This window comes from Dermochelys coriacea, chromosome 1, assembly GCF_009764565.3.
Source record: "Dermochelys coriacea isolate rDerCor1 chromosome 1, rDerCor1.pri.v4, whole genome shotgun sequence".
Taxonomy (NCBI): Eukaryota; Metazoa; Chordata; order Testudines; family Dermochelyidae; genus Dermochelys; species Dermochelys coriacea.
Window position 1 is genome coordinate 8,517,537 of NC_050068.2, and position 26,225 is coordinate 8,543,761.

General features: G+C 44.4%; 1 protein-coding gene across 1 annotated transcript in view; it reads right to left on the reverse strand.

The window, feature by feature from the left end:
• Positions 1–26,225, reverse strand: part of LOC119849331 (disintegrin and metalloproteinase domain-containing protein 20-like) — a 168,947-nt gene that overhangs the window by 80,704 nt on the left and 62,018 nt on the right. Inside the window, exons 10-12 of the mRNA XM_043504015.1 lie at positions 25,238–25,319; positions 19,135–19,292; positions 2,916–3,090 (exon numbers count right to left, since the gene is read on the reverse strand). Coding sequence (XP_043359950.1) covers positions 2,916–3,090; positions 19,135–19,292; positions 25,238–25,319 — 415 coding nt within the window. The remainder of the gene's footprint in view (positions 1–2,915; positions 3,091–19,134; positions 19,293–25,237; positions 25,320–26,225) is intronic.

Consider the following 26,225-nt stretch of genomic DNA (forward strand, 5'->3'; position numbering starts at 1 on the left):
GGAATCCAAAGAGAATGAAGCCATCAAGAGAGGAAGGATTGTCCAGTGGTTAGGGCAGCCACTTGGGACTAAGAGTACTGGGTTCAATTGCCTGCTCTGCTGTGAGCTTAGGCAAGTCATTTAGTTTTCTGTTCATCAGTTCCCCATCTATAAAATGGGGGCAATAGGGAAGTACGATCTCATAGGGGTGTTGTGAGGATAAATACATTAAAAAGATTTAAAAGATGTGAGGTGCTAGACATTGCAGTTACATAAGTACCATAGATTTATGTAATATTTCTAATGGTTTTAAGATATTTGCAAACAAAATTAAAGAGTTTTATTTTAATGTAAACTTTTAAAGGCAGATGCACCAATATACTAGAGTAACACAAAGAAGCCAAAATGTACTTTGTGAATCTGGCACTGGTTTTCCAATTGACTTACTGGCTTGCAGGGTTGTGTTAGTGAGACTGGTACAATGTGATATTACGTGTGGGGATAACATAGTCCCTGAGTCCCAGTGTTGCCATGCTTTAAGGGCAACCCCTGTACACCTGCCTCAGTTCTTCTGTCTGTGTTGCCAAAATGGGAGTGGCGCCAAGACAACCGTTTAAGGTGGGGCGCTTTTTAAACACTGATGTCCAAGCTAGTATGCAGCTGTGCAATCTTTAAAGATCAATGAATTTAGCCACATATCCTGCAAGTTTCCAGTCTCCCCTCAAACCACAGCCATTATACCCAACAGAATTGTGGCATGTAAATTAGCTGCAGATGATGGGTGGTGATTGTTTGAGTTAGCACTGATGTCACAGTGGCCCATTGAAATTATCTAAGCCTTTGACCTCAGTCTGTTTGTAGCCAGTTGTGCTAATTGGGCCTACAAATTTATTCTAATTACGAACTCAACTGTAAAATCTAAGTGTGAAGGAACTGCTCAGGCTGGTGACAAGACCAGTGGTGATGTCACTAGACGAGGTGGAACCACCGTGGGAGGGGGGAACGGGAGAGGGAGATCTGGGAATTGTGACAGGGCAGTCACAGGCTAGACTTGCCTGGAGAATGGGCTAAGTGAAGAAGCGTTAGTAGACCTCTGAGAAGGGAACCTGAAAAGGCTGAAGAGAGCTGACCTTGGTGTCCCTAGCCCCAGAAGCTTCCCACATAAGTAGATCATGGTGTATGATGGTGTAAGACCTAGTCTACACTAAAAAGTTAGGTTGGCCCAGCTATGTCACTCAAGGGTACGAAAAATCCTCACCCTTGAGTGACAAAGTTAAGCTGACCTCACCCCTGGTGTAGACAACACCATGGTGTAGACAGTGCTGCAGCTGTGACACCCTGGCATTTCAAGTATAGACAAGCCTTTAGTTATTTAGGCACCTGATTGCCACTTCTTGAAGTGATGCTATATAAGAATTATCACAAGCAAGAGCATATCTCTTGGTTTTCTAGTTCCTGGGGAGAAAAGACTAAATCCTTTTAACTCTGATTCTAAAAGAAACAAGGAGTGAATACTGGATGGTGGCAGCCACAATACCAGATAGAGAGGATATGTGTCAGCTGTTCACCAGAGAGGAAGCAGGTCCTCAAAGTAAGTGAAAGTTTATATATTGTCACAATGACCCGTTACATCTTTTCTTAAACAATATGGGCTGAGGCCAGGAGCAAGCTCTATAGGCCTTACTCTTGTCAACTGATCCTCTGGGAACCACTCCACTCTGACAATGTAACTGTACTGGTTGCTCACATTCACTGACGGAGACTCTTGGATGAAGATTTTTACTCATGATATAAGGGACCTTCTCAATTCAGGATTGACTTTCATGGGGAGGGCCAGGGACCTATGTTCAGGATAACAGTTCTGTTTGCAGCAGAAGTAAGGATCCAGTACTTCTGACCAATCCTGCTGGAGTCCAGGTTTGGTGCCATTAGTTGGGTAGAGAGGAAGAAGCAGCAGAAGAAACTAGCAGTTGCCTCTGTTTGCATGACTAACACATCACTCTTTCTCCTGATTTGATAACTCTCTGTAAAAGCCTTGAGCATTGACACTAACACAAGTGGGGGAAATCCAATTTTAAACACTAGGACCAAGCAGATATGGAATGCACTCTGAAGACGCATAAAAAGGCAGGAAGCCATCCTACCTAGTACAATGAACTGGCCATGAATAAAGTCAGACTGGAAATTAGAAGTAACCATCAGAGGAGTGAGATTCTGGAACTGCTTTCCAATAGGAGTAGTAGGGGGCAAACTAACTAGTTTTAAGATGGAGCTTGATTGGATTATGAGACAGGGATTCATGTGATAGCAGGGGACTGGACTCAATGACTTCCAGTTCTTTGTTCCACAGAAGCTAAAACCCAATGACTGAAGTAAACGTTGCAGATGGCTTGTGCTTTGCACACCCTTTCCACAACTCCCCACATCTGTTGCACCCTCCCTTCACTAGTGGAAGCACACAGGCTTCTTGAAAAAGGACCCTCTGTGGCCATCAAGGATGGGGGCTAGGTTTGTATAAAAAGGGCTCAATCCTGTTTTAGGCAAGTAATACATACAGTAGAATTCACATAAGAAATGTACACAAAGCGATGCCTCATTATACATGATGGCCAGTTTTTGGCATACATAATTCCTGGCAGACATTCATTTTCTTTTTTTTAAATCCTAATAAAATTAATTGTGTACTCAAAGAGTAATTTGCTTTGTACTCAAAGCTGTAATTTTCATGTGCATAAGATGAGCTCTTCATATGTAATAACAAAATAGTTGAATCCCTGCTTTTTGTGCAAAACTCAATCCAGACTTAACTATGGAACCATGAATAGCACTTCCATCATAAAACCATACGTCTCATGGAATAGTTTTGAAGTTGGATAAAACAAACTTACTAATGCTTCTGTAAAATGTGCCTAAAACTAAAGACTTTAACTACTAACCTCATCCACACCACAGTCACATTCCTCCTCATCTTCTATTACACCATTACCGCACATCTGTGTTCCAAATATTTTCTTTTCTGGTATGTTAAGAAGGCAAGTTTTTCCTGGTTTTCTTATCATGTTGAAATAGTCTGCTCTGGAGCAGTTACTGAACTCTGTGCATATGTAAAACCTGGACAGGAAGAAAATATCTAATACTAGAGAGCACTTTAACTGTTGGTATATCAAAATACGACTGGAAATTGAAGCTAGACCAATTCAAACAATTGAGAATGGAACTAAAATCAAAAAGGTATAATGGGAATCTTAAATGTGACATTTTTCTAATTTGTAAATGCTTGACTTTGCAACCCAAACAACATTCTTGAAGTAGAAATGTGTATTACCTTCAAGCCATTCACTGAGATGAGATTTGGAGATCTGATTTAAAATTATACTAACTTCTCTAATACACAACACAGAATGGAGACAAACTGACTATGCACTTGTTACCTGGGGTTCTTTCAACCCAAAGCTCTTGGTAACTTTTACTCTGTGCGAAGTGGTGTCAGGAAATAAATCAGGGGAGACAAGGCTGTCCGACCGATAGATGGCTGGCACAAACAGGACAACACAAGAGTGCTTTCACTTAAAGCTAAACTTTACTTAGTCTCCAGCACTTACGCACGTCCGCAACAGGTTAGTAAAACACTCCCAACCCTCGATAATTACCAAAGCTGAGTGTGGCTCTCGAGTGGCACAGTGGCAGCCTGTCTGCCATGGGGAACACAAGATGCATCCAGAGAGACAGTCCAGTCCTGAAGAGTCCCCCTACCTCAAACTTTTCTCCCTTATTTTATACAATGCCCCTTAAAGAAAACTTGTTACAAGCAGCTTTCAGAGTAGCAGCCGTGTTAGTCTGTATTCGCAAAAAAGAAAAGGAGTACTTGTGGCACCTTAGAGACTAACAAATTTATTTGAGCATAAGCTTTCGTGAGCTACAGCATCCGATGAAGTGAGCTGTAGCTCACAAAAGCTTAGGCGCAAATAAATTTGTTAGTCTCTAAGGTGCCACAAGTACTCCTTTTCTTTTTTGTTACAAGCAGTTTCAGTGGTCCAGCAAGAGGTTTTCTTCTGATTATTGATTAACCAGGTGTGGGTTTTTCCAGAGTCTGCAGCCTTGAGGACCCAATAGATGTTCCTAGGTCATAGCAACTTCAAGACAATTCTTATCAGGAAGGACGCGGCATCAAGCTGCCCTTTCTGTGGCACCCAAAACCTCCTCCCCTCCTTCCTTGGTCAAGCTGAGACTGCTGAATGGCCAATTTACAGCCTGCTGACTTGGCTGCTTTTAGCAATAAGCCATAGTGGTTTCAAGAACTTTACTGGTTTGCTGACATCTCCCCGTACACACTTAGGTATAAAATCAGACTATGCTTGACTCAAGAATAACACTGATCATTAAAAATGTATATAATATAGCATCAAATCAACCCTGTATTATGTTTTCAATGGAATGTTCTCTGGTCAACAAGTTAAAATTGAAATGAATTAAAATACTTTTGATTTTATAATGAATCACTGTTTAAAAAAATTCCTTACCTGGGTCATTCTTTCCCACAGACTGATTCCATTAGTACAGACCTGATTGGTAGTCTTCCTGTATATGCAAATCAACTTAGAGCCCAACAGTAGTAGTTGAGAATGTTCCCCCTGTCACTGACTCCTCTCCCTTTTTGTCCAGTCAAAGTTTCCCAAAACTATAACTTCAGCTTAGGTTAGCCAGTAACTGAAGGGTGGGGGATGTGCAGTTTTGCACTTTGTCCACAGAAAAAAATCCCAAGTGAGAAATGCTTTCTGCTGCATCCTGTTTCTAACATGATGAGATACAAAGCTGCTTTGAAAGGAATAACCTCTCTCCCAGCAGGAGCTAGGAGGGAGAAGAACGGTCAGAAAGAATCGGGCATCATGGCTTTGGAGAACTGGGAGGGATGTACCAGAAAGGGCCTATGAAAGGTAATGTTAGAAAAATGAAGATTACTTGCTTGTAACCAGTTTTTCAATGTGGACTCTTAATATTCACAATCATGGGATGCTCTGACAGGTGAAACCCAAACTTGTAATGCCCACTGGATAATTCACACACCTCCTTAGCAGACATTTTATATTCCATGGCAAGGGTATAAAAGGCTGTGGCTCTCCGGCCAGCTCAGATTCTCCCCCCACTCCATTCAGGTCCCTTGGTAAGTAGGATTCCAAAAAAGTGGGGAGAGAGGGGTGGGGAGTGTCCATAAGCAGAGTCCATTTCTAAGAACTCCACTTACATGTAAGTTATCTTCATTATTATTTCTTTGTGGGGCCTCTGCATACCCCCACTGATGGGACAGACTAACAAGCAGTAACTCTAACACAAGATGGAGGGATGCAGATTCCTATAGACTAAGTCTAATAAGTAGTTCTTAGTAAAAGTATGCATTGAAATCCAGGTTGCTGCTCTACAAATTTCCACAAGAGGAAAGTGTTTGGAAAAAGCCATAGAAGCTACCTTAGCCCTGGTAGAAAGTCCAACAGACCTTGTACTCTTGTCCCATTGATCAATACAGGGATCATTAATGTAATGGGTCCTTGTTCTGCTCTCCACTATCCACACCTGGGCATGCTCACATTCCATAAGGGGGCATTCTGTTTGGACATATTCCGGTAGCCCACATAGCATGGAGGGCACGGCCTGTCAGGGAGAGGCCTGGTTTGGAGGAGGGGTAGAGTAGGTCAACCTAGTGCATGGCTAGAGAAGCCTGGCTGAAGCCAGGGCAGGAGTCTCAGCTGGAGATGGGTAAGAGGCAGAAAGGGTCCAACTCAGCATGCACCTCAAGTAACGTGTGATCCTCGAGTAAGCTGCTGCCTACAGTGTGTGTACACAGCAGTATAGGGCAGGGGAGAGCAAGGAACAACTTATTCTATGGTAATGGCTTCTACAGTGCCAGCTAATGGCTTATGGGATGGGAGGAAGAAGGGGAGCTAAGTATTGGCAAGGGGCTAGATATTGAAGAGAATGGTGGTGAGAAGGAATGAAGGAGGTGACATGCCAGTCTTCTATCACCTCTCCATGTCTCAGTTTCCCATCTGTAAAATATGGATAATTATGTAAAATTAAGACCTACTGATAAAAAAGAACTATAGAAAAGCTAGGGTTTATTATTAATTATTATTAGTATTATTACAGTAGAATCTAAGAGTTACAGACACCTCAGGACACCTGAAATGTTTGTAACTCCGAATAAAGCACAGTTCGGGCTCCAGATCCAGCAGCTGACACTCCAGGCCAGGTTGTGAAAGTAGCACAGACTGCAGCACAGCCCTTGCTCTGCTGGCTGCAGCTGCCTTAAGCTGACAGCCCCAGCATCTTCCTGTAAGTGGCTGCCCCATTTGTGGGGGTGGGGGTGGGGGTGGAACAGGTAGCCCAGATGTGCCTAACTTTTAGCCCTGGTCTACACTAGGCGTTGAGGTCGAATTTAGCAGCATTAAATCGATGTAACCCTGCACCCGTCCACATGACGAAGCCCTTTTTTTCAACTTAAAGGGCTCTTAAAATCGATTTCCTTACTCCATCCCCAACAAGGGGATTAGCGCTGAAATCAGTTTTGCTGGGTCGAATTTGGGGTACTGTGGACACAATTAGATGGTATTGGCCTCCGGGACCTATCCCAGAATGCTCCATTGTGACCGCTCTGGACAGCACTCTCAACTCAGATGCACTGACCAGGTAGATAGGAAAAGGCCCGCGAACTTTTGAATTTCAATTTCCTGTTTGGCCAGTGTGGCAAGCTGCAGATGACCATTCAGAGCTCATCAGCAGAGGTGACCATGATGGAGTCCCAGAATCGCAAAAGAGCTCTAGCATGGACCGAACGGGAGGTACGGGATCTGATTGCTGTATGGGGGAGGAATCCGTGCTATCAGAACTACGTTCCAGTTTTCAAAATGCCAAAACATTTGTGAAAATCTCCCAGGGCATGAAGGACAGAGGCCATAACAGGGACCCGAAGCAGTGCCGCGTGAAACTTAAGGAGCTGAGGCAAGCCTACCGGAAAACCAGAGAGGCGAACGGCCGCTCTGGGTCAGAGCCCCAAACATGCCGCTTTTATGATGAGCTGCATGCCATTTTAGGGGGTTCAGCCATCACTACCCCAGCCGTGTTGTTTGACTCCTTCAATGGAGATGGAGGCAACACGGAAGCAGGTTTTGGGGATGAGGAAGATGATGATGAGGAGGCTGTAGATAGCTCACAGCAAACAAGCAGAGAAACTGGTTTTCCCGACAGCCAGGAACTGTTTCTCACCCTGGACCTGGAGCCAGTACCCCCCGAACCCACCCAAGGCTGCCTCCCGGACCCCCAGGCGGAGAAGGGACCTCTGGTGAGTGTACCTTTTAAAATACTATACAAGGTTTAAAAGCCAGCATGTTTAATGATTAATTTGCCCTGGCATTCGTGGTTCTCCTGGATATACTCCCAAAGCCTTTGCAAAAGGTTTCTGGGGAGGGCAGCCTTATTCCATCCACCATGGTAGTACACTTTAACACTCCAGGCCAGTAGCACGTACTCGGGAATCATTGTAGAACAAAGCATTGCAATGTATGTTTGCTGGCGTTCAAACAACATCCTTTCTTTATCTCTCTGTATTATCCTCAGGAGAGTGATATCATTCATGGTCACCTGGTTGAAACAGGATGCTTTTCTTAAGGGGACATTCAGAGTTGCCCATTCCTGCTGGGCTGTTTGCCTATGGATGAACAGAAATGTTCCCCGCTGTTAGCCATGCGGCGGGGGGAGGCAAAATGCGACCTTGTAATGAAAGCACATGTGGTCTGTATGTAATGTTAACAGCAAGGTTTACCGTGAAAGACTGTACCCATTGTTCTATAAAATGTGTCTTTTCAAATACCACTGTCCCTTTTTTTTTCCTCCACCAGCTGCATGTGTTTCAAGGATCACAGGATCTTCTCCTTCCCAAAGGCTAGCGAAGATTAGAAGGCGAAAAAAACACACTCGCAATGAAATGTTCTCTGAGCTTATGCTGTCCTCCCACACTGACAGAGCACAGACGAATGCATGGAGGCAGACAATGTCACAGTGCAGGAAAGCACAAAATGACCGGGAGGAGAGGTGGCAGGCTGAAGAGAGGGCTGAAGCTGAAAGGTGGAAGCAGCGTGATGAGAGGAGGCAGGATTCAATGCTCAGGCTGCTGGAGGATCAAACTAATATGCTCCAGTGTATGATTGAGCTGCAGGAAAGGCAGCAGGAGCATAGACCGCCACTACAGCCCCTCTGTAACTAACCACCCTCCTCCCCAAGTTCCATAGCCTCCTCACCCAGATGCCCAAGAACGCGGTGGGGGAGCCTCCAGCAACCCAGCCACTCCACCCCAGAGGTTTGTCCAAGTAACAGAAGGCTGGCATTCAATAAGTTTTAAACTTTTAAAGTGCTGTGTGGCCTTCTCCTTCTCTCCTCTACCACCCCTCCTGGGCTACCTTGGTAATTATCCCCTATTTGTGTGATGAATTAGAATCATAGAATCATAGAATCATAGAATATCAGGGTTGGAAGGGACCCCAGAAGGTCATCTAGTCCAACCCCCTGCTCAAAGCAGGACCAAGTCCCAGTTAAATCATCCCAGCCAGGGCTTTGTCAAGCCTGACCTTAAAAACCTCTAAGGAAGGAGATTCTACCACCTCCCTAGGTAACGCATTCCAGTGTTTCACCACCCTCTTAGTGAAAAAGTTTTTCCTAATATCCAATCTAAACCTCCCCCATTGCAACTTGAGACCATTACTCCTCGTTCTGTCATCTGCTACCATTGAGAACAGTCTAGAGCCATCCTCTTTGAAACCCCCTTTCAGGTAGTTGAAAGCAGCTATCAAATCCCCCCTCATTCTTCTCTTCTGCAGACTAAACAATCCCAGCTCCCTCAGCCTCTCCTCATAAGTCATGTGCTCTAGACCCCTAATCATTTTCGTTGCCCTTCGTTGTACTCTTTCCAATTTATCCACATCCTTCCTGTAGTGTGGGGCCCAAAACTGGACACAGTACTCCAGATGAGGCCTCACCAGTGTCGAATAGAGGGGAACGATCACGTCCCTCGATCTGCTCGCTATGCCCCTACTTATACATCCCAAAATGCCATTGGCCTTCTTGGCAACAAGGGCACACTGCTGACTCATATCCAGCTTCTCGTCCACTGTCACCCCTAGGTCCTTTTCCGCAGAACTGCTGCCGAGCCATTCGGTCCCTAGTCTGTAGCGGTGCATTGGATTCTTCCATCCTAAGTGCAGGACCCTGCACTTATCCTTATTGAACCTCATTAGATTTCTTTTGGCCCAATCCTCCAATTTGTCTAGGTCCTTCTGTATCCTATCCCTCCCCTCCAGCGTATCTACCACTCCTCCCAGTTTAGTATCATCCGCAAATTTGCTGAGAGTGCAATCCACACCATCCTCCAGATCATTTATGAAGATATTGAACAAAACGGGCCCCAGGACCGACCCCTGGGGCACTCCACTTGACACCGGCTGCCAACTAGACATGGAGCCATTGATCACTACCCGTTGAGCCCGACAATCTAGCCAGCTTTCTACCCACCTTATAGTGCATTCATCCAGCCCATACTTCCTTAACTTGCTGACAAGAATGCTGTGGGAGACCGTGTCAAAAGCTTTGCTAAAGTCAAGAAACAATACATCCACTGCTTTCCCTTCATCCACAGAACCAGTAATCTCATCATAAAAGGCGATTAGATTAGTCAGGCATGACCTTCCCTTGGTGAATCCATGCTGACTGTTCCTGATCACTTTCCTCTCCTCTAAGTGCTTCAGGATTGATTCTTTGAGGACCTGCTCCATGATTTTTCCAGGGACTGAGGTGAGGCTGACCGGCCTGTAGTTCCCAGGATCCTCCTTCTTCCCTTTTTTAAAGATGGGCACTACATTAGCCTTTTTCCAGTCATCCGGGACTTCCCCCGTTCGCCACGAGTTTTCAAAGATAATGGCCAAGGGCTCTGCAATCACAGCCGCCAATTCCTTCAGCACTCTCGGATGCAATTCGTCCGGCCCCATGGACTTGTGCACGTCCAGCTTTTCTAAATAGTCCCTAACCACCTCTATCTCTACAGAGGGCTGGCCATCTCTTCCCCATTTTGTGTTGCCCAGCACAGCAGTCTGGGAGCTGACCTTGTTAGTGAAAACAGAGGCAAAAAAAGCATTGAGTACATTAGCTTTTTCCACATCCTCTGTCACTAGCTTGCCTCTCTCATTCAGTAAGGGGCCCACACTTTCCTTGGCTTTCTTCTTGTTGCCAACATACCTGAAGAAACCCTTCTTGTTACTCTTGACATCTCTTGCTAGCTGCAGCTCCAGGTGCGATTTGGCCCTCCTGATATCTTTCCTACATGCCCGAGCAATATTTTTATACTCTTCCCTGGTCATATGTCCAACCTTCCACTTCTTGTAAGCTTCTTTTTTATGTTTAAGATCCGCTAGGATTTCACCATTAAGCCAAGCTGGTCGCCTGCCATTAATAAAGAATGCATGAATGTGAAGCAACAATGACTTTATTGCCTCTGCAAGCGGTGATCGAAGGGAGGTGGGGAGGGTGGTTAGCTTACAGGGAAGTAGAGTGAACCAAGGGGTGGGGGATTTCATCAAGGAGAAACAAACAGAACTTTCACACCTTAGCCTGGCCAGTCATTAAACTGCTTTTCAAAGCTTCTCTGATGCGCACCGCACCCTCCTGTGCTCTTCTAACCGCCCTGGTCTGGCTGTGCATAACCAGCAGCCAAGCGATTTGCCTCAACCTCCCACCCCACCATAAACATCTCCCCCTTACTCTCACAGATATTGTGGAGCGCACAGCAAGCAGTAATAACAGTGGGAATTTTGGTTTCCCTGAGGTCTAACCGAGTCAGTAAACTGCGCCAGCGTGCTTTTAAATGTCCAAATGCACATTCTACCACCATTCTGCACTTGCTCAGCCTATAGTTGAACAGCTCCTGACTACTCTCCAGGCTGCCTATGCATGGCTTCACGAGCCATGGCATTAAGGGGTAGGCTGGGTCCCCAAGGACAGCTATAGGCATTTCAACATCCCCAACAGTTATTTTCTGGTATGGGAAGAAAGTCCCTTCCCGCAGCTTTTGAAACAGACCAGAGTTCCTGAAGATGCAAGCTTCATGTACCTTGCCCGGCCATCCCACGTTGATGTTGGTGAAACATCCCTTGTGATCCACCAGTGCTTGCAGCACTATTGAAAAGTACCTGTTGCGGTTTATGTACTCGCTGGCTTGGTGCTTCGGTGCCAAGATAGGGATATGGGTTCCTTCTATGGCCTCACCACAGTTAGGGAATCCCATTGCAGCAAAGCCACCCACTATGACCTGCACATTTCCCAGGGTCACTACCCTTGATATCAGCAGATCTTTGATTGTGTTGGCTACTTGCATCACAGCAGCCCCCACAGTAGATTTGCCCACTCCAAATTGATTCCCGACTGACCGGTAGCTGTCTGGCGTTGCAAGCTTCCACAGGGCTATTGCCACTCGCTTCTCAACTGTGAGGGCTGCTCTCATCTTGGTATTCTTGCACCTCAGGGCAGGGGAAAGCAGGTCACAAAGTTCCATGAAAGTGCCCTTACACATGCGGAAGTTTCACAGCTACTGGGAATCGTCCCAGACCTGCAACACTATGCGGTCCCACCAGTCTGTGCTTGTTTCCCAGGCCCAGAATCAGCGTTCCACCGCATGAGCCTTCCCCATTAGCACTATGATGCCCACACTGGCAGGGCCCGTGCTTTGAGAGAAGTCTGTGTCCATGTACTCATCACTCTCGTCACTGCGCTGATGTTGCCTACTCGTCCGGTTTCGCTTTGCCAGGTTCTGGTGCTGCATATACTGCTGGATAATGTGTGTGGTGTTTAATGTGCTCCTAATTGTCAAAGTGATCCGAGCGGGCTCCATGCTTGCCATGGTATGGTGTCTGCACAGAAAAAAGGCGCAGAACAATTGTCTGCTGTTGCCCTGATGGAGGGAGGGGCGACTGACAACATGGCTAACAGGGTTGGCTTACAGGGAATTAAAATCAACAAAGGGGTGGCTTTGCGAGAAACTGAATGGCCGCCTCAAGGATAGAACTCAAAACCTCAAGGATAGAACTCAAAACTTGGTTTAGCAGGCCATCGATTTCACAGAGGGAGGGAGAAGAAAATGAATACAAAACAAATCTGATCTATTTCTTGTTTTGAGTCACTTCATCTATCTTTATACATTGTGCTGGCAGCAGACTGTGCAGTATGACCGCTAGCCATCGTCATCTCCTGGGTGCTCGGCAGAAGACGGTGCAGTATGACTACTGACCATCATCTTCTGCTAGCTGCAGATTAAAAGACAGTGCACTGCCGGTAGGATGGAATCGCCCTGAGACGAAACAAGGGAAATGACCTGGCTGAGTCACTCCCATGTTTGCCCAGGCGCCCGGTTAAAAGAGAACCCAGGACTACATCGACGACAACTACTAGTCATACTGCACTGTCTGCTGCCAAAAGGCAATAAACTGCTGCTGTGTAGCAATGCAGTACCATGTCCGCCAGCACCCAGGAGACATACGGTGACGGTTAGCTGAGCGGGCTCCATGCTTGCCGTGGTATGGCGTCTGCACAGATAACTCAAGAAAAAAGGCGCTAAATGATTGTCTGCCCTTGCTTTTACGGAGGGAGGGAGGGAACGGGGGCCTGATGATATGTACCCAGAACCACCCACAACAATGTTTTAGCCCCATCAAGCACTGGGATTTCTAACCAGAATACAAATGGGCGGTGGAGACTGCAGGAACTGTGGAATAGCTACCCACAGTGCAAAGCTCCGGAAGTCGACTGTTACCTCGGTACTGTGGACACACTCCAACGACTATATGCACATAGAGCATTTGTGTAGGAACACACACACTGGACTGTATAAAAACGCTTTCTACAAAACCGACGTCTATAAATTCGACCTAATTTCATAGTGTAGACTTACCCTAAGATGCAATACAGGCACGGTATAGTGATTTGTTGGTTTTTTTTGTCTCTGCTGCTGCCGGATTGGTTACTTCCGATTTCACATGGTGTCTGACTGACCAGTCAGTTCGTAACTCTGGTGTTCATATCTTTGAGGTTCTACTGTATCTCGGCAAACCTTGGTGAGTACTACAACTATCTAAGAGTCCACGAACTTCCACTAATAAATATTTTTCCTTCAGTTTTAAAAACTATTAAATTAAATGCTAAAAAAATTGTTACTGCAGATTTAAGGTTACCAGATGATAGCCTGTGCCCTTCCAGAAATGGCAGAATTCAGACTTCTGAAAAACAGGAAATTCTGAGTTAAGGTAAAAGCCCATGCAACCTCAACTTTGCCACCTTTGAGTAATACCCCAATATGCCCATAACACATACGCCCATTCCACATTTTCACTGTAATGGAGAGGTGGTACCTAGACTTCCCCTACACTCAAATATTGATCCTGCTCTTCCCAACCAATACTATCCTTGTAAAATTTAACAACCACTTCACACTGTTTTACAGCCTCTTCACACCTGCACACTGGATAACTCCCAAACCTATATTTTTCCCTATCAATATTTAAATCCACAAACTGATCTCATAACCAACCTTACAATGAAATCTCCATACATCATAATCACAGCTCTTCCAAGCTGCTCCAATTTATTCCTCCAACATTCAATATAGCTACACCTAACACAGTGAATGCTGCTGGAGTGAATGCAGATAATTCTCAGCGGCTATTGCCAGGTCCTGGGGAACACAGTTATGCTTGTGTGGGCTATTACTTTAACTCTGTATTTCCTGGTTTTCAGAAATCTGAGTTTTTCTGAATTGAATATTCCTGAAGGGCAGGAGCTAACACCAGGCAACCTTATCTCTACATGAAAGCATTTTTTTTGCCATTTAATAATTCCTTCTTTGGCACATGTAGAAGAAGCTGAAGAAGAAGGTGGGTATCATCTCTGATACCTAAACAATGGACAGATGATGATCTTTTGATTTCTTGAAAAAAAACACCTAAAGATTTAGCTGTATTTCATGACTCATGAGTCTTAAACCTGAGTACACAGGGTGAAGCCAAACTCCACCCTCCACCTGACAGCCTGCTACCAGCTGCTTACTTACAATCGATGAAGCCCAGCCCCAGTTTGAGGCTCTGCCCCTGAGGTCCTATTGGCCGAGTCCCAAAGCAGCTGATTGGCCTTAGCGAAGCCAGCAGCAAAAAGAGGAAGGTGTCAGAACAATTGCGCTCCCGCCTGTTCTGGACTTTGCAACTTGCACTTCCTGCTTCTGCTCCCATAGCTAGATTTTCTGACATCTCATTCATGGTTCTGATCTTCAGTTTGCCTCCTACCTCTAAGGCCAAGGTACCCTGACATGGCCTGACTCATGGTTCAGATCTCAAGTTTGTTTCCTGCTTCTGACCTTCCAGTATCCTGACCCAGATGACTATCGACTCCTGTCTCATGAGTGTGGATTCTGGCTCTGACCAATAGGTCTGGCTGCCCACGACCTGGCCATGAAAGATTGTACAGACCACAATAACCCTATGGGGCTGTCAAGGTTCCTTCCCCACCCTGAACTCTAGGGTACAGACGTGGGGACCTGCATGAAAGACCCCCTAAGCTTATTCTTACTAGCTTAGGTTAAAAACTTCCTCAAGGTTCAAACTTTGTCTTGTCCTTGAACCCTATGCTGCCATCACCAAGCGTGTTAAACAAAGAACAGAGAAAGAGCCCACTTGGAGACGTCTTCTCCCCAAAATATCCCCCCAAGTCCTACACCCCCTTTCCTGGGGAAGGCTTGATAAAAATCTTCACCAATTTGCATAGGTGAACACAGACCCAAACCCTTGGATCTTAAGAACAATGAAAAAGCAATCAGGATCTTAAAAGAAGATTTTTAATTATAGAAAAAGTAAAAGAATCACCTCTGTAACCCCAGGATGGTAAATACCTTACAGGGTAATCAGATTCAAAACATAGAGAATCCCTCTAGGCAAAACCTTCAGTTACAAAGTTACAGGAATATACATTCCATTCAACACAATTTTACCTGCCATTTAACAAAAGGAAATCTAACACATTTCTAGCTAGATTACCTACTAATTTAACAGAAGTTCTGAATAGCATTCCTGACCTGGTCCCAACAAAAGCATCACACAGACAGACAGACTCTTTGTTCTCCCCCTCCTCCAGCTTTGAAAGCATCTTGTCTCCTCATTGGTCATTTTGTGTTCTCCGACTGGTTTTTGAATGTTATAATTCTTGACGTCTCATTTGTGTCTATTTATTCTTTTACGTAGAGACTGTCCAGTTTGACCAATGTATACAGCAGAGGGGCATTGCTGGCACATGATGGCATATATCACATTGGTAGATGTGCAGATGAACAAGCCTCTGATAGTGTGGCTGATGTGATTAGGCCCTATGATGGTGTCCCCTGAATAGATATGTGGACAGAGTTGGCAACAGGCTTTGTTGCAAGGATAGGTTCCTGGGTTGGTGGTTCTGTTGTGTGGTGTGTGGTTGCTGGGGAGTACTTGCTTTAGATTGAGGGGCTGTCTGTAAGCATTGACTGGTCTGTCTCCCAAGATCTGTAAGAGTGATGGGTCGCCCTTCAGGATAGGTTGTAGATCCTTGATGATGTGTTGGAGAGGTTTTAGTTGGTAAACTTTTCCATGCAAGCCTGCTCTTTAGGATTTAACCATTGAGCCTCCAGCCATTACATGGAGGAATTGCAGAGCAATTGGTCCTGAAAGATCAAATCTGGGTACAACGGGAGGGAGACTGGTGTTGCCACTGATAGGAGTGGGATTGGGGGGAAAACATAGTAAAGCTTTCTCATCCAGGAGAGCAGGAAGATATGTGTGATGGAACCTACCCTGTGACCTTGTAGTGAGAAGAATTGGTGACATTTTCCATTGTACTTTTTCACAAATAGGTCTATTTGGGGAGTCCTGTACTGCTGGAAAATGCACATGGCTACATCCAGGTGAAGAGACCATTCGTTGTGACGGGAGAAAGATCTGCTCATCAATCTACTAGTTTGTTATGCACCCCTGGAAGGTAAGAGGCCTCAAGGCTGACTGAATGAGCTATGCAAAATTTCCATAGGTGAACTGCTTCCTGGCACAGGAGGGATGATTGAACTCCTTCATGCCTGTTGCAGTAAAACATCACTATGATGTTGTCCGTAAGGACAAACAGGTTTCTCCCCTTAAAATGAGGTAGGAAATCCTGACAAGCAAGATAAATCACCTTGAAGTATATGACATTGATATGAAGAGCGAGCTCCATTGAGGACCAATGACCCTGAGTTCACAGGGGCCCCAGGTGAGCTCCCCACTCTAGAGCTGACCCATCTGAGACCAGAGTCACTAATAGTTGAAGGCAGAGGAGGGGAATGCCAGTATAACACTTGAGAGGATTCAACCACTAATTCAGCAAAATTAGAACCTGTGAAGGTACTATGAGCACAGGATCCCGATGTAGACAGCTTGGGGAATACACTGAGGCTAGCCATGTCTGAAGGGGTCTGAGGTGCCACCTCATGTGTGGTACTACATAAGTGCATAAGGCTATGTTTCTTAATAGCATCATACAGTTTTGGGCTGTTGTGATAAGATGAATCTTCAGGAATCTAATGAGATATCAAATTGATTGGGATCTGGACTCTGGGAGGAACACTTTGGCCTAGTAGAGTCCAACATAGCCCCTATAAACTCTATCCTCTGTACTGGACAAAGGATAGACTTGTCTGCATTGATCAGTAGTCTTAAGGCCTTGAAGGCTGACTGAATGAGATGAACACTGGATATTACCTAAACTTTGGACCAGCCTTTGACTTGTCAGTCATCCATGTATGGGTAGACTTGCACTCCTAGTCTCCTAAGGAATACTGCTACCATGGCCACACATTCTGTGAACACCCAAGGAGTTGCAGAGAGGCTGAATGGAAGCACTGTAAACTGGTAATGTGAATGATTCATTATGAATCTGAGGAACTTTTTGTGCCCTTGGCATATCAACACATGAAAATAGGCATTTCTTAAATTGAGGGTGGTGTACTGGTCTCCAGGATGTTGAGAGGGAATAATGGATATCAGGGTGACCATGTGAAACTTTTTTTTAGCTATTTGTTGAACTGGCACAATAAGCCTAAAACCTCTCTTGGTTTTGGGGATTAGGAAATAACAGGAGAAGAAAACCTTCCTTCTTAAATTCTGCGGGTCTTTCTCTATGGCTCCTACCTGAAGAAGAGATTGAACCTCCTGGACCAGAACTGGGGTCCCTGAAGAGGAGGGAATGTACGAAGAAGGGGCAGAAATAAATTGAAGGGTGTATTGCACTTCTGTCATGCTCAACACCCAATGATGCTTGGTGATATGGGACCAAGACCTGAGGAAATAGGAAAGGCTGTTTGCAAATAAAGGAAAAAGAGGGTCTGGCATCCCAGGACCTGGTGCAGCATTCCTTGAGTATCCATTGAAATGCCTGCTTAGAAAGTCCTGGATGTCTAGGTGGGGTAGGCATTGAAGCAGAGGTAGAAGGAGGTGGTGGTTTATGCTTAAAACCTCCAGCTGATAGAATAAACTTTCCCAGCAAACAGGTCTACTTTGATTCTTTTGATTTTGGTGTTGTGCTCTGATGTCCAGGCCTTTCCCTCTCATTGGCAGCAGATACCACCAGGGACCCAGGAGAGGGAGTGGTAGGTAAATAAACTCATAACCCTGGGCAGTACACATTACTTACACTCAGTCCTTTTTGAAGTTGCGGGAAAGGATGCAGGTGTCTGCCACAGTTCCTTAACTGGGTCCATAATGCCCTGATAGAGTGCCTAACTATTTGCAAGTACCTATAGATGAGAAAGAGAGCTGAAAGAAGCAAGCCTTGAAGGAACAGAGGGAGCTTCAATTCCATCACAGCCAGTGAGAAAAGAGAGGGAGGTGGAGCAGCTCAGTCCTTATACGCTTCAACTGTGAGCACAAGGACATAGTGCACATGTGCACTCCCAATGGTAATTATAGCAAAAACCTTCAACTCTTTTGCACTGGTGACACATACACCTACAATGGTATGTATACATCTGCAATCACTTCAAGGAGAACCATTCCTGCAAGGTGCTTTGGGCCAGTACAAGGACAGCAGGGCCCATAATCACTTGCCATTCTTGAGTTCCAACCTGAACTCCAAACCTAATCCACAAAGCAATTGATATCGGGTCAAATGTGGAATAAGGAGCCAAAAAATAGAAAAAAACAAGGAGCAAATATCACACATACAAGTCAGAAAAGACTCCTGAATTTAATTGATTCTTCAAAGGAAGGAAGCGTAATAGCCATGTCAAAAGGAAGGGAGAGGAGTTAGTGACTGAACATGAGAACATTTTCAACTACCATTCTGTGCTTCATATATAATATGCAATGTAGATGAAGGACCATCCTGTCTCATGTGCACCAGGGGCACATTAAAAAAACACCTATTCTCCAAGATGACTATGATAGGGTGTATAGACCCCATTGATGAGGAAGGTGCCAGAGAGGTGGTGGGGGAAGGGATAGCCCCACCCCTCTGGTCTTGGTAGGGAGGAGGTCTTTTAAAGAGAGGAAACTGCAATCAGCTGGAGGGAGGAGGAGCAAGATTGTCCTAAGTAGAAGGCTGCTGGAGAGACTTCTGGAGCCACAGGGAGAACTCCCATCCAGGAGACCTTCTCCCTGACCTTATGGGCAGTGCAGCAAACTCCCATGGTAAACTGGACAGAGTAAGCCTGATTCAGCAGCCCAGCCAGAGAGATTTCTCAAAACCCATTACACAGGTGCTGTATTTTTGGCAGCACTATGGACCTTCTTTCCACCCATGAGAGATCAGAGGAAGGGGAAACTCTTGGGTGCATTGGGGCATTTAACTTTCCTTTTGGTTCCCCCATCCACAGAGACTCAAGGAGACTCAAGACTCAAAGGGCAGGGCCTCCTTGCAAAACTTAAGGAATTGGGGCCAGTGCTAGAGCCACCCAGTGTAAATAACTGGGTACAGTCAGATTCTCCCATCATCTGAGAGAAAAACCTTAGTGGAATCCTTTAAAATGACCTTATCAAAAGACATAATTGTTGTATTACAAAATTGTAAAAAACAAGTATTACTCACGGGCTATATGACCACATGATACATTTTCCTTTTCTGGGGCATTTGCAAACACAACCTCGAGCTATATTTTTCTTTTCATCATCATGAGGGAAGCCAAGAGAATGACCCATCTCATGTGCAACAATGGTTGCATCATAGAGCGTTGTTTTACCTCTTGCCTGTATACAATTAAACAAAACACAAAAATAAGAAGGAGTTCTGAATTACATATGAACATACAAAGCCAAATTTTAAGAGTTATATGATTGCATGGACACACTGGATAATTTCATTTGCAAACATAAATCTAGAACACTGCAGAACCCCAGAAGAGAACTTTCAGATTGAAGGAATAATAATTTTTTCACACCGCCCTCTCAGATCCTTTTAAGAGGGGGGGAAATGAACCATTCACAAGTGACATGTCTAGCTCTGCCAAGATCCTCAAGTCATAGAATTTTACCCAATAATTCCATCAAATCTAGAACTTCTGGTGGTGCTAAAGCATTTCTTTTATCAGGACATCAATTCCTGATTTAAAGACTGTGATGAAAAATCAATCATAACACTTATCAAGCTGTTCTTATGGTTAATTAAATTCATTGTGCCTCATTTCTCATCCAAATTCATTCAGCTTCAGATTCCTCTCTTTGATAAAATAAATAGATTGAACTTATGTCTCTCCCCTTAAAGCAGGTTTTTCAAACTGAATCATTCTTATGCCTCATCTGAACCACTTCCAATTTTTCACCATCCATGTGAAGGTAAAGAGTAGGTCATGGGGGAGAGGGAAAGTGGAGACCCCTTGTTTGGAAAATTAGGAGGAAGAACTTAGTCATAATGGATCAATGATATCAACTTCAGATAAAATAAGAGTAGATAAATAACTTGTACCCATTGCTTCCATATCTTGGTTGTAGGAAGTCCACAATCTTTTTTATACTATTTAATTGCACAGGACACAGACTTATGGGATTCCTGAGTTCATACTGGTGAGAGTAAGGACTAAGGCAGAAAATTCATCCTCACTTTGGACAGTGCCTGGATATTTAAATGTAAAACTTATCAAGTGGCACAGTGTTGCCTAGAAAGCTATTATAACAAAAACACTAAGCTCTGAGTGTATCAGCTGGGGAAATATGTTTCCAGCTGAGTCACTTTCAGTTCAGTGTGTACTGTATCACAGTTCCAAAATTACTGACCCTCTTCGGGGTCTTCAATCTTCCCTCAGAGCCTGGTTTGACTCCCTCCTTGAGGAGTAGGCCACTTCGCATGTGGCCATTGGGGGAACCTGGGCCTGCCCACTACTGTGGGTCCTGACACAGGGACCCTATAAGGAACAGCTGCCTGCTGCTTCCCTGTACTAAGTGCAGCATTTCCCTGGGGCACTTCCCCGCTCTCCCACAATACCTTTCCTTCACCCTTAACTAGGGCTGAAGTCTTGCATAAGACCCAGCAGCCAGTCAGAAGCTCCTTCTTGCTCCCCCAGTCCCTGCCAGCAAGAGCTCTGTCCCTGGTACTGCTGTTCCTTGAGCGAGCCAGGAGCACCATCCTTGCTCCTTTGGCTCCAGACAGCAATTGACTCACTCTGGTACTGCAACTCCTTTTATATGGGCTGGCTGGGCCTTGGTTGGCTGCTTCCAAGTAGCCTCTCTAGGCCACTTAGAGGACTCACTTTCCCTACTCCTTTCTGGGATGGATTGTGGCAGGACCTCAAGGACTCCAGCAGGGAGCTCAGGACCTGATAAACTCCCTCACAATGATGATATGATATCTTGGCAGATAAAGTTTGCAGATGGCATATTGGTGGGGAAGTAAATAATGAGGGAGAAAGAGTACTATTACAAAGAGATCTGAATCACCTGGGTAAACCATCACAGTCCAACAAAATGTGTTTTAATATAGCCATTTCTGAGAAAGATTACCAAAATGCATGCTATATCTGCAGGATGGAAGACTCTGTCTTGGAAAGCAGAGATTAAGAGAAGGACTTGGGAATCATCAAAGCTAATTCCTTCAGTGTGAGCTGTCAGTGCAATGCTGTGGCAAAAGGGCTAATGGGGTCCTCGAATGTATGAAAAGAGATGTAGGAAAAAGAGAGAGCCTGAGACATGAGGCCTGGTATTAGAGCCTCGGTGTGAGGTCTGAGACCTGAACTAAAGAAGTGGTCAAGCCCTGCTAATATAAAGCAAAGTAAGTAAAAGTCAGGCTGTGAGAAGAAGTCAGGCTCTGCCTGTGTGCAAGTTCACAGAATCTGGCAAGAACAGGGCTGGTATTGCAAAAGCACACATTCCTGAGAAGCACTAAGCACAGGATACTCATGCAAGCACACTCCAGAAGGGTGTACCAGAACACACCAATACCGAGTATGGTACACTCCGCATGCTTGGCTCTCTTCAGATTCAGGGAATGTCTCCTCTCAGTCAGCTTCTTCTTATATTTCTTCTTTGGCACCAGTAAAGGAGAATGGTGCAGAGTCTTTCACAGTGGGAGAAACCCTACACACCGACACTGAGGTACTAGGTGCTGAATTGGACTGGCTTGTCTCCGATGAGGGACGGAGCACCACCTTCATCAGGATGGACTTCAACCTGGCTTCCATGACCTTCTTCATACAGGGCAGTCAAAAAAGCCAACAGAATGTTAGGAATCATTAGGAAAGGGATAGATAATAAGACAGCAAATATCATATTGCCTCTATATAAATCCATGGTATGCCCATTCCTTGAATACCACATGCAGATGTGGTCACCCCATCTCAAAAAACATATATTAGAATTGGAAAAGGTACAGAAAAGAACAAAAATAATTAGGGGTATGGAACAGCTTCCATATGAGGAGAAATTAATAAGACTGGGACTTTTCAGCTTGGAAAAGAAACAGCTAAGGGGGGATATGATAGAGGTCTATAAAATCATGACTGGTGTGGAGAAAATAACACAAGAACTAGGAGTCACCAAATGAAATTAATTAGCAACAGGTGTAAAACAAACAAAAGGAAGTATTTCTTCACACAATGCAGTCAACCTGTGGAACTCTTTGACTGAGGATGTTGTGAAGGTCAAGACTATAACAGGCTTTAAAAAGAACTAGATAAATTCATGGAGGATAGATCCATGAATAGCTATTAGCCAGGATGGGCAGGAATGGTGTCCCTAGCCTCTGTTTGCCAGAAGCTGGGAATGGGCGACAGGGGACGGATCACCTGATGACTACCTGTTCTGTTCATTCACTCTGAAGCACCTTGCATTGGCCACGGTTGGAATACAAGATACTGATGTATATGGATCTTTAATCTGACCCAGTATGGGTGTTCTTATGGGGCTTGAAGTCTTGACAGACCTGGCAATGGTCTGTGATACGAGTCTCTCCCAGGCTCTTCAGACGAGTGTGGGTCACTCACAGGCAAGGGCTTGCTGCAGGAGGCACAGGGTTTGAAACCCAGGGACCAATGCATGCCCCTGTACCGGATGCGGATGAAACTCACTCTGCTAGCAGGGCAAGAAGTGCCACCTAACTATATATCATTAATCTACAGCAGTCCAAACTGAGAAAATAAAGAACTTGGATAGCAAAAACAGGGAAAAGGACTAAATCAGTGAGTAAGAGTTTGCCAAAGCAAGAGGAGCTGTTCTAGTTACTGTCATGGGCAGTTAGGAGGAACTGAGAGGGTGCGGAGACTACCGAGTCCCTTATATCGGCACATGAGCATGCAGCACAAGCGGGTGCTAGAGCCAGCCTGATGGATACCACTGAGGGAAAAATCTCTGATGACTGTGCAGATGGCATGCATACACCTAACCTGGAATGGATATGAGCAAGTAGAATAAGAAGTTTTATGAAGTGAGGCTTAAGGAGCTCAACTTATTCAGCTTATTGAAGAGACAGTTGCGAGGTGACTGATTGTTGCGTATAGCTTTTACACATTGTTGCACACTGTACCTTAACATGGCACCCTGTAACTCCCATATTCATCATTCATATATGGTTGTGCTATTTCACACAAAGCATACCATGTAAGGTATCATATGAAAGGTCATGACCTGCTGAAACTTGTTGTTCTGTCCAAATAGGTATAGCATTAGTGTGTATAAAGTTATAAGATTTTGCTGTATGTCACTGACATATACTATAAGTTTGCTAATGACATACGAAGGACCTCCACCCGGAGGGTGCTCCATGACCATTAATCAGCAGGGGAGTTGTAATCAAGGGATTTACAATTCAGTGAGAGAGTTTCCCAAATCCACACAATGGAGGCTTACTTGATCACTGTGACTCAACAAAGCCCACTAGGCATGTGATTACCGTGACTCAGCAAAGCTCACCAGGACATGTCTGAGCAAAGTGTCTCCCGGGCACATGGATTGAGGGTATACGATAAGGAACAGTTGCAGCATGTCTTGGCCTTTCTCCTTCCCTACCTATGCCGGAAGCAACAAGCATGCTGAGAAGATGAAAACCTCAACAGAGGAGATTAATACACAGACTTCCCCATGAAGACTGGACCAAAGACTGTAACATCCAGTGGGGTGAGAAAATTGCTGATCTAAATACTGCCTAATGTAATAAGGTCTAAGATTTAGATTGTGCATTTAGCTTTTGTTTTCCTTGGTAACTATTTCTGACATTTTTATGCCTATAACTTATAACCTATCTTTCTGTAGTCAATACATCTGTTTTATATTTTAACAAAAACAATGTATTTTGCTTGAAGTGCTTGGGAAACCTCAGTTTGGGTAGAAAAACTGGTGCATGTTCTCTCCACATTGATGGAGAGGCAGACTGGGTGATACATTTACACTTGTCAGGCTTTTGACCAGGGCAGGATGGTATAGCTCTGGGGTGCAAGGCTGGGGAAATTGCCTGGAGCTTCTCTATTGTTAGTCCATGAGTGGCAGGGAGAAGCATTCATAAAACTCAGTTGCATATGTCCCTGCCTTCGGATGTCTGTGTAAGTGCAGTATTTACCAGAGGTTTGCAGTTTGTCACACTTCACAGTGAGAGGAAGCCCAGTCTGGTGGGACAGAGGGCTCAGTGGTACCCCAGTTCCAGGTTGCACCCTGGGGATCCTGTCACATACATGGACCAGATATCTGATAAAGAGGGGTTTTCAGTCTTGCTGACAAAGTAATAACAAGATCCAATGGCTGAAAGTTGAAGTTAGACAAATTCAACCTTGAAATAAGATACAATTTCCTAGCAAAAAGGATAATTAAACATTGAAACAGCTTATCAGCACTTGGAGTCTTTAAAATCAGGTTAGATATCTTTCTAAAAAATATACTTTAATCAAGATTCTGGGAGAGATTCTACAGCCTTTCTACGTGGGTTGTTGGCTGGATGGTCATAGTGGTCCCTTCTGACTCTGAAATCTGTGAATCTATGAATCCCCTGTTCATTACCTCTCTTCATGAACATATAATCAAATTGAATGCTTCAGGGTTTCAGCTGATTGTTTGCAGGGGTCAGGAAGGACTTCCTCCTGCTCCCCAAATGCACAATTGACCAGATGTGCTCTGTGGTTTTCCCACCTTCCTCTGAAGCATCAGAGTGTATTCCATTACCCACAGCTGGAGTTGAGACACTGGATAGGTGGACCAGGACTTTGAGGAGGTGCAGGGAATCCTCTTCCTTAGATGACTGGCTTGTATACCCTGTTCATATGCTCAGGGTCCAACTGAGCACCAGATTTTAGAGAAGGAATTTTCCCCCATATATGCTCGGCAGGGACTTTGGATTTTTTCCTCCTTCTTCTGCAGCATGGGACGTGGATCACATGTTGGAATCGTCTAGGTATAACTTACCTAGTCAATTCCTTGCCTTTGCAGGAGCCCTGGTGGCACCTTGGTCTCGCCTGTTCTCTGCATGTCACACAACAGTTTAGTCATCTAAGGACTGAAAGGCTTTGGTCTGACTAAAGTCATTGGGCTTTATCTAGGGATAACTGGGTGAAATGTAATGCCTTGTGATATTCAGGAAGTCAGTCTAGATGATCTAATAATTCTAGGCTTAAATGTTACAAAACAATCAATTATTAGCATAATGTTACTGGAGAAAATATTTACATTATTTAAAATATCAATTTCTGAAAAGTACATACTGTGGACTATACTTCACATACTTTGACAACAGCTACTGAGGGAGTTCTAGTGCACAGATTGTCTCCATATGAAAATCCAAGACTCCCTGGATATCTTCCACCCCTATAATACAAAATACAGTAAACGATACGAAATGTTCAATTGATATTAAACTGTTCTCTATAACTGTAAATAAATTCAGTCTATGTAAAAGAGTGATATGTCAGATCTGTATTTAAATTTATAAGAAAACAATTTGTTCTTACTTGTAAATACATCTTCTCATAACATAAATGTGCACCAATCCACAGTTACTTACTAGCTAAAGTCTGCCCCATCAGAACCAACTGCAAACATCTTTGCTGAAGTGTCTTCTGCTGAGAGCAGTGATCATGTTAAAAGATAAGTCACTTATGTTATATGAGGACAAATACACATATAAGAATTCAGTTGTCCCATTCTTACATACCTAAGGCCAGATCCTCAGCTGGTGTAAATTGTCTTTAATAGAACTGTACAAATTATCATCTGATGTTCTGTCCCAAATTATCTTCCCTATTGGTTAACTGGTTTACAGTAGTACAGCAAAAGGGGTAATGAACATATTTACCTAAACAAGGCAGCTTAGACAGGCCCATCATCCACCCAGTGAGGTGAAGTCTATTTTGCAGTGTTTGGTAAAAGTATACAGATACACGCAGTTTGTGACCTTTTACACGAAGTTATAAAATACCTATTTGTTTCCAGCTGCTGATTTCACTTTGCTACAGGATATCTAAAGGTGATTTAATTCTAGAAATTCTGATACCTGAGCTTGAAATGATAGGGCTATTGATGGGCTTTGAGTATTCCTACTATGACTGCCTGCACTTTCAGATTCCAATTTAGCACAGTACTTAAGCCCATGTATAGTCCCAATGACTTCAATGGGATTTAGCCACATGATTAAAGGTTAGGCATGTGCTTAAGTGCTTTGTTGAATATGGGTCTTGGAGAGCTGGAACAGTGGTTCTCAAACTAGGCTACTGC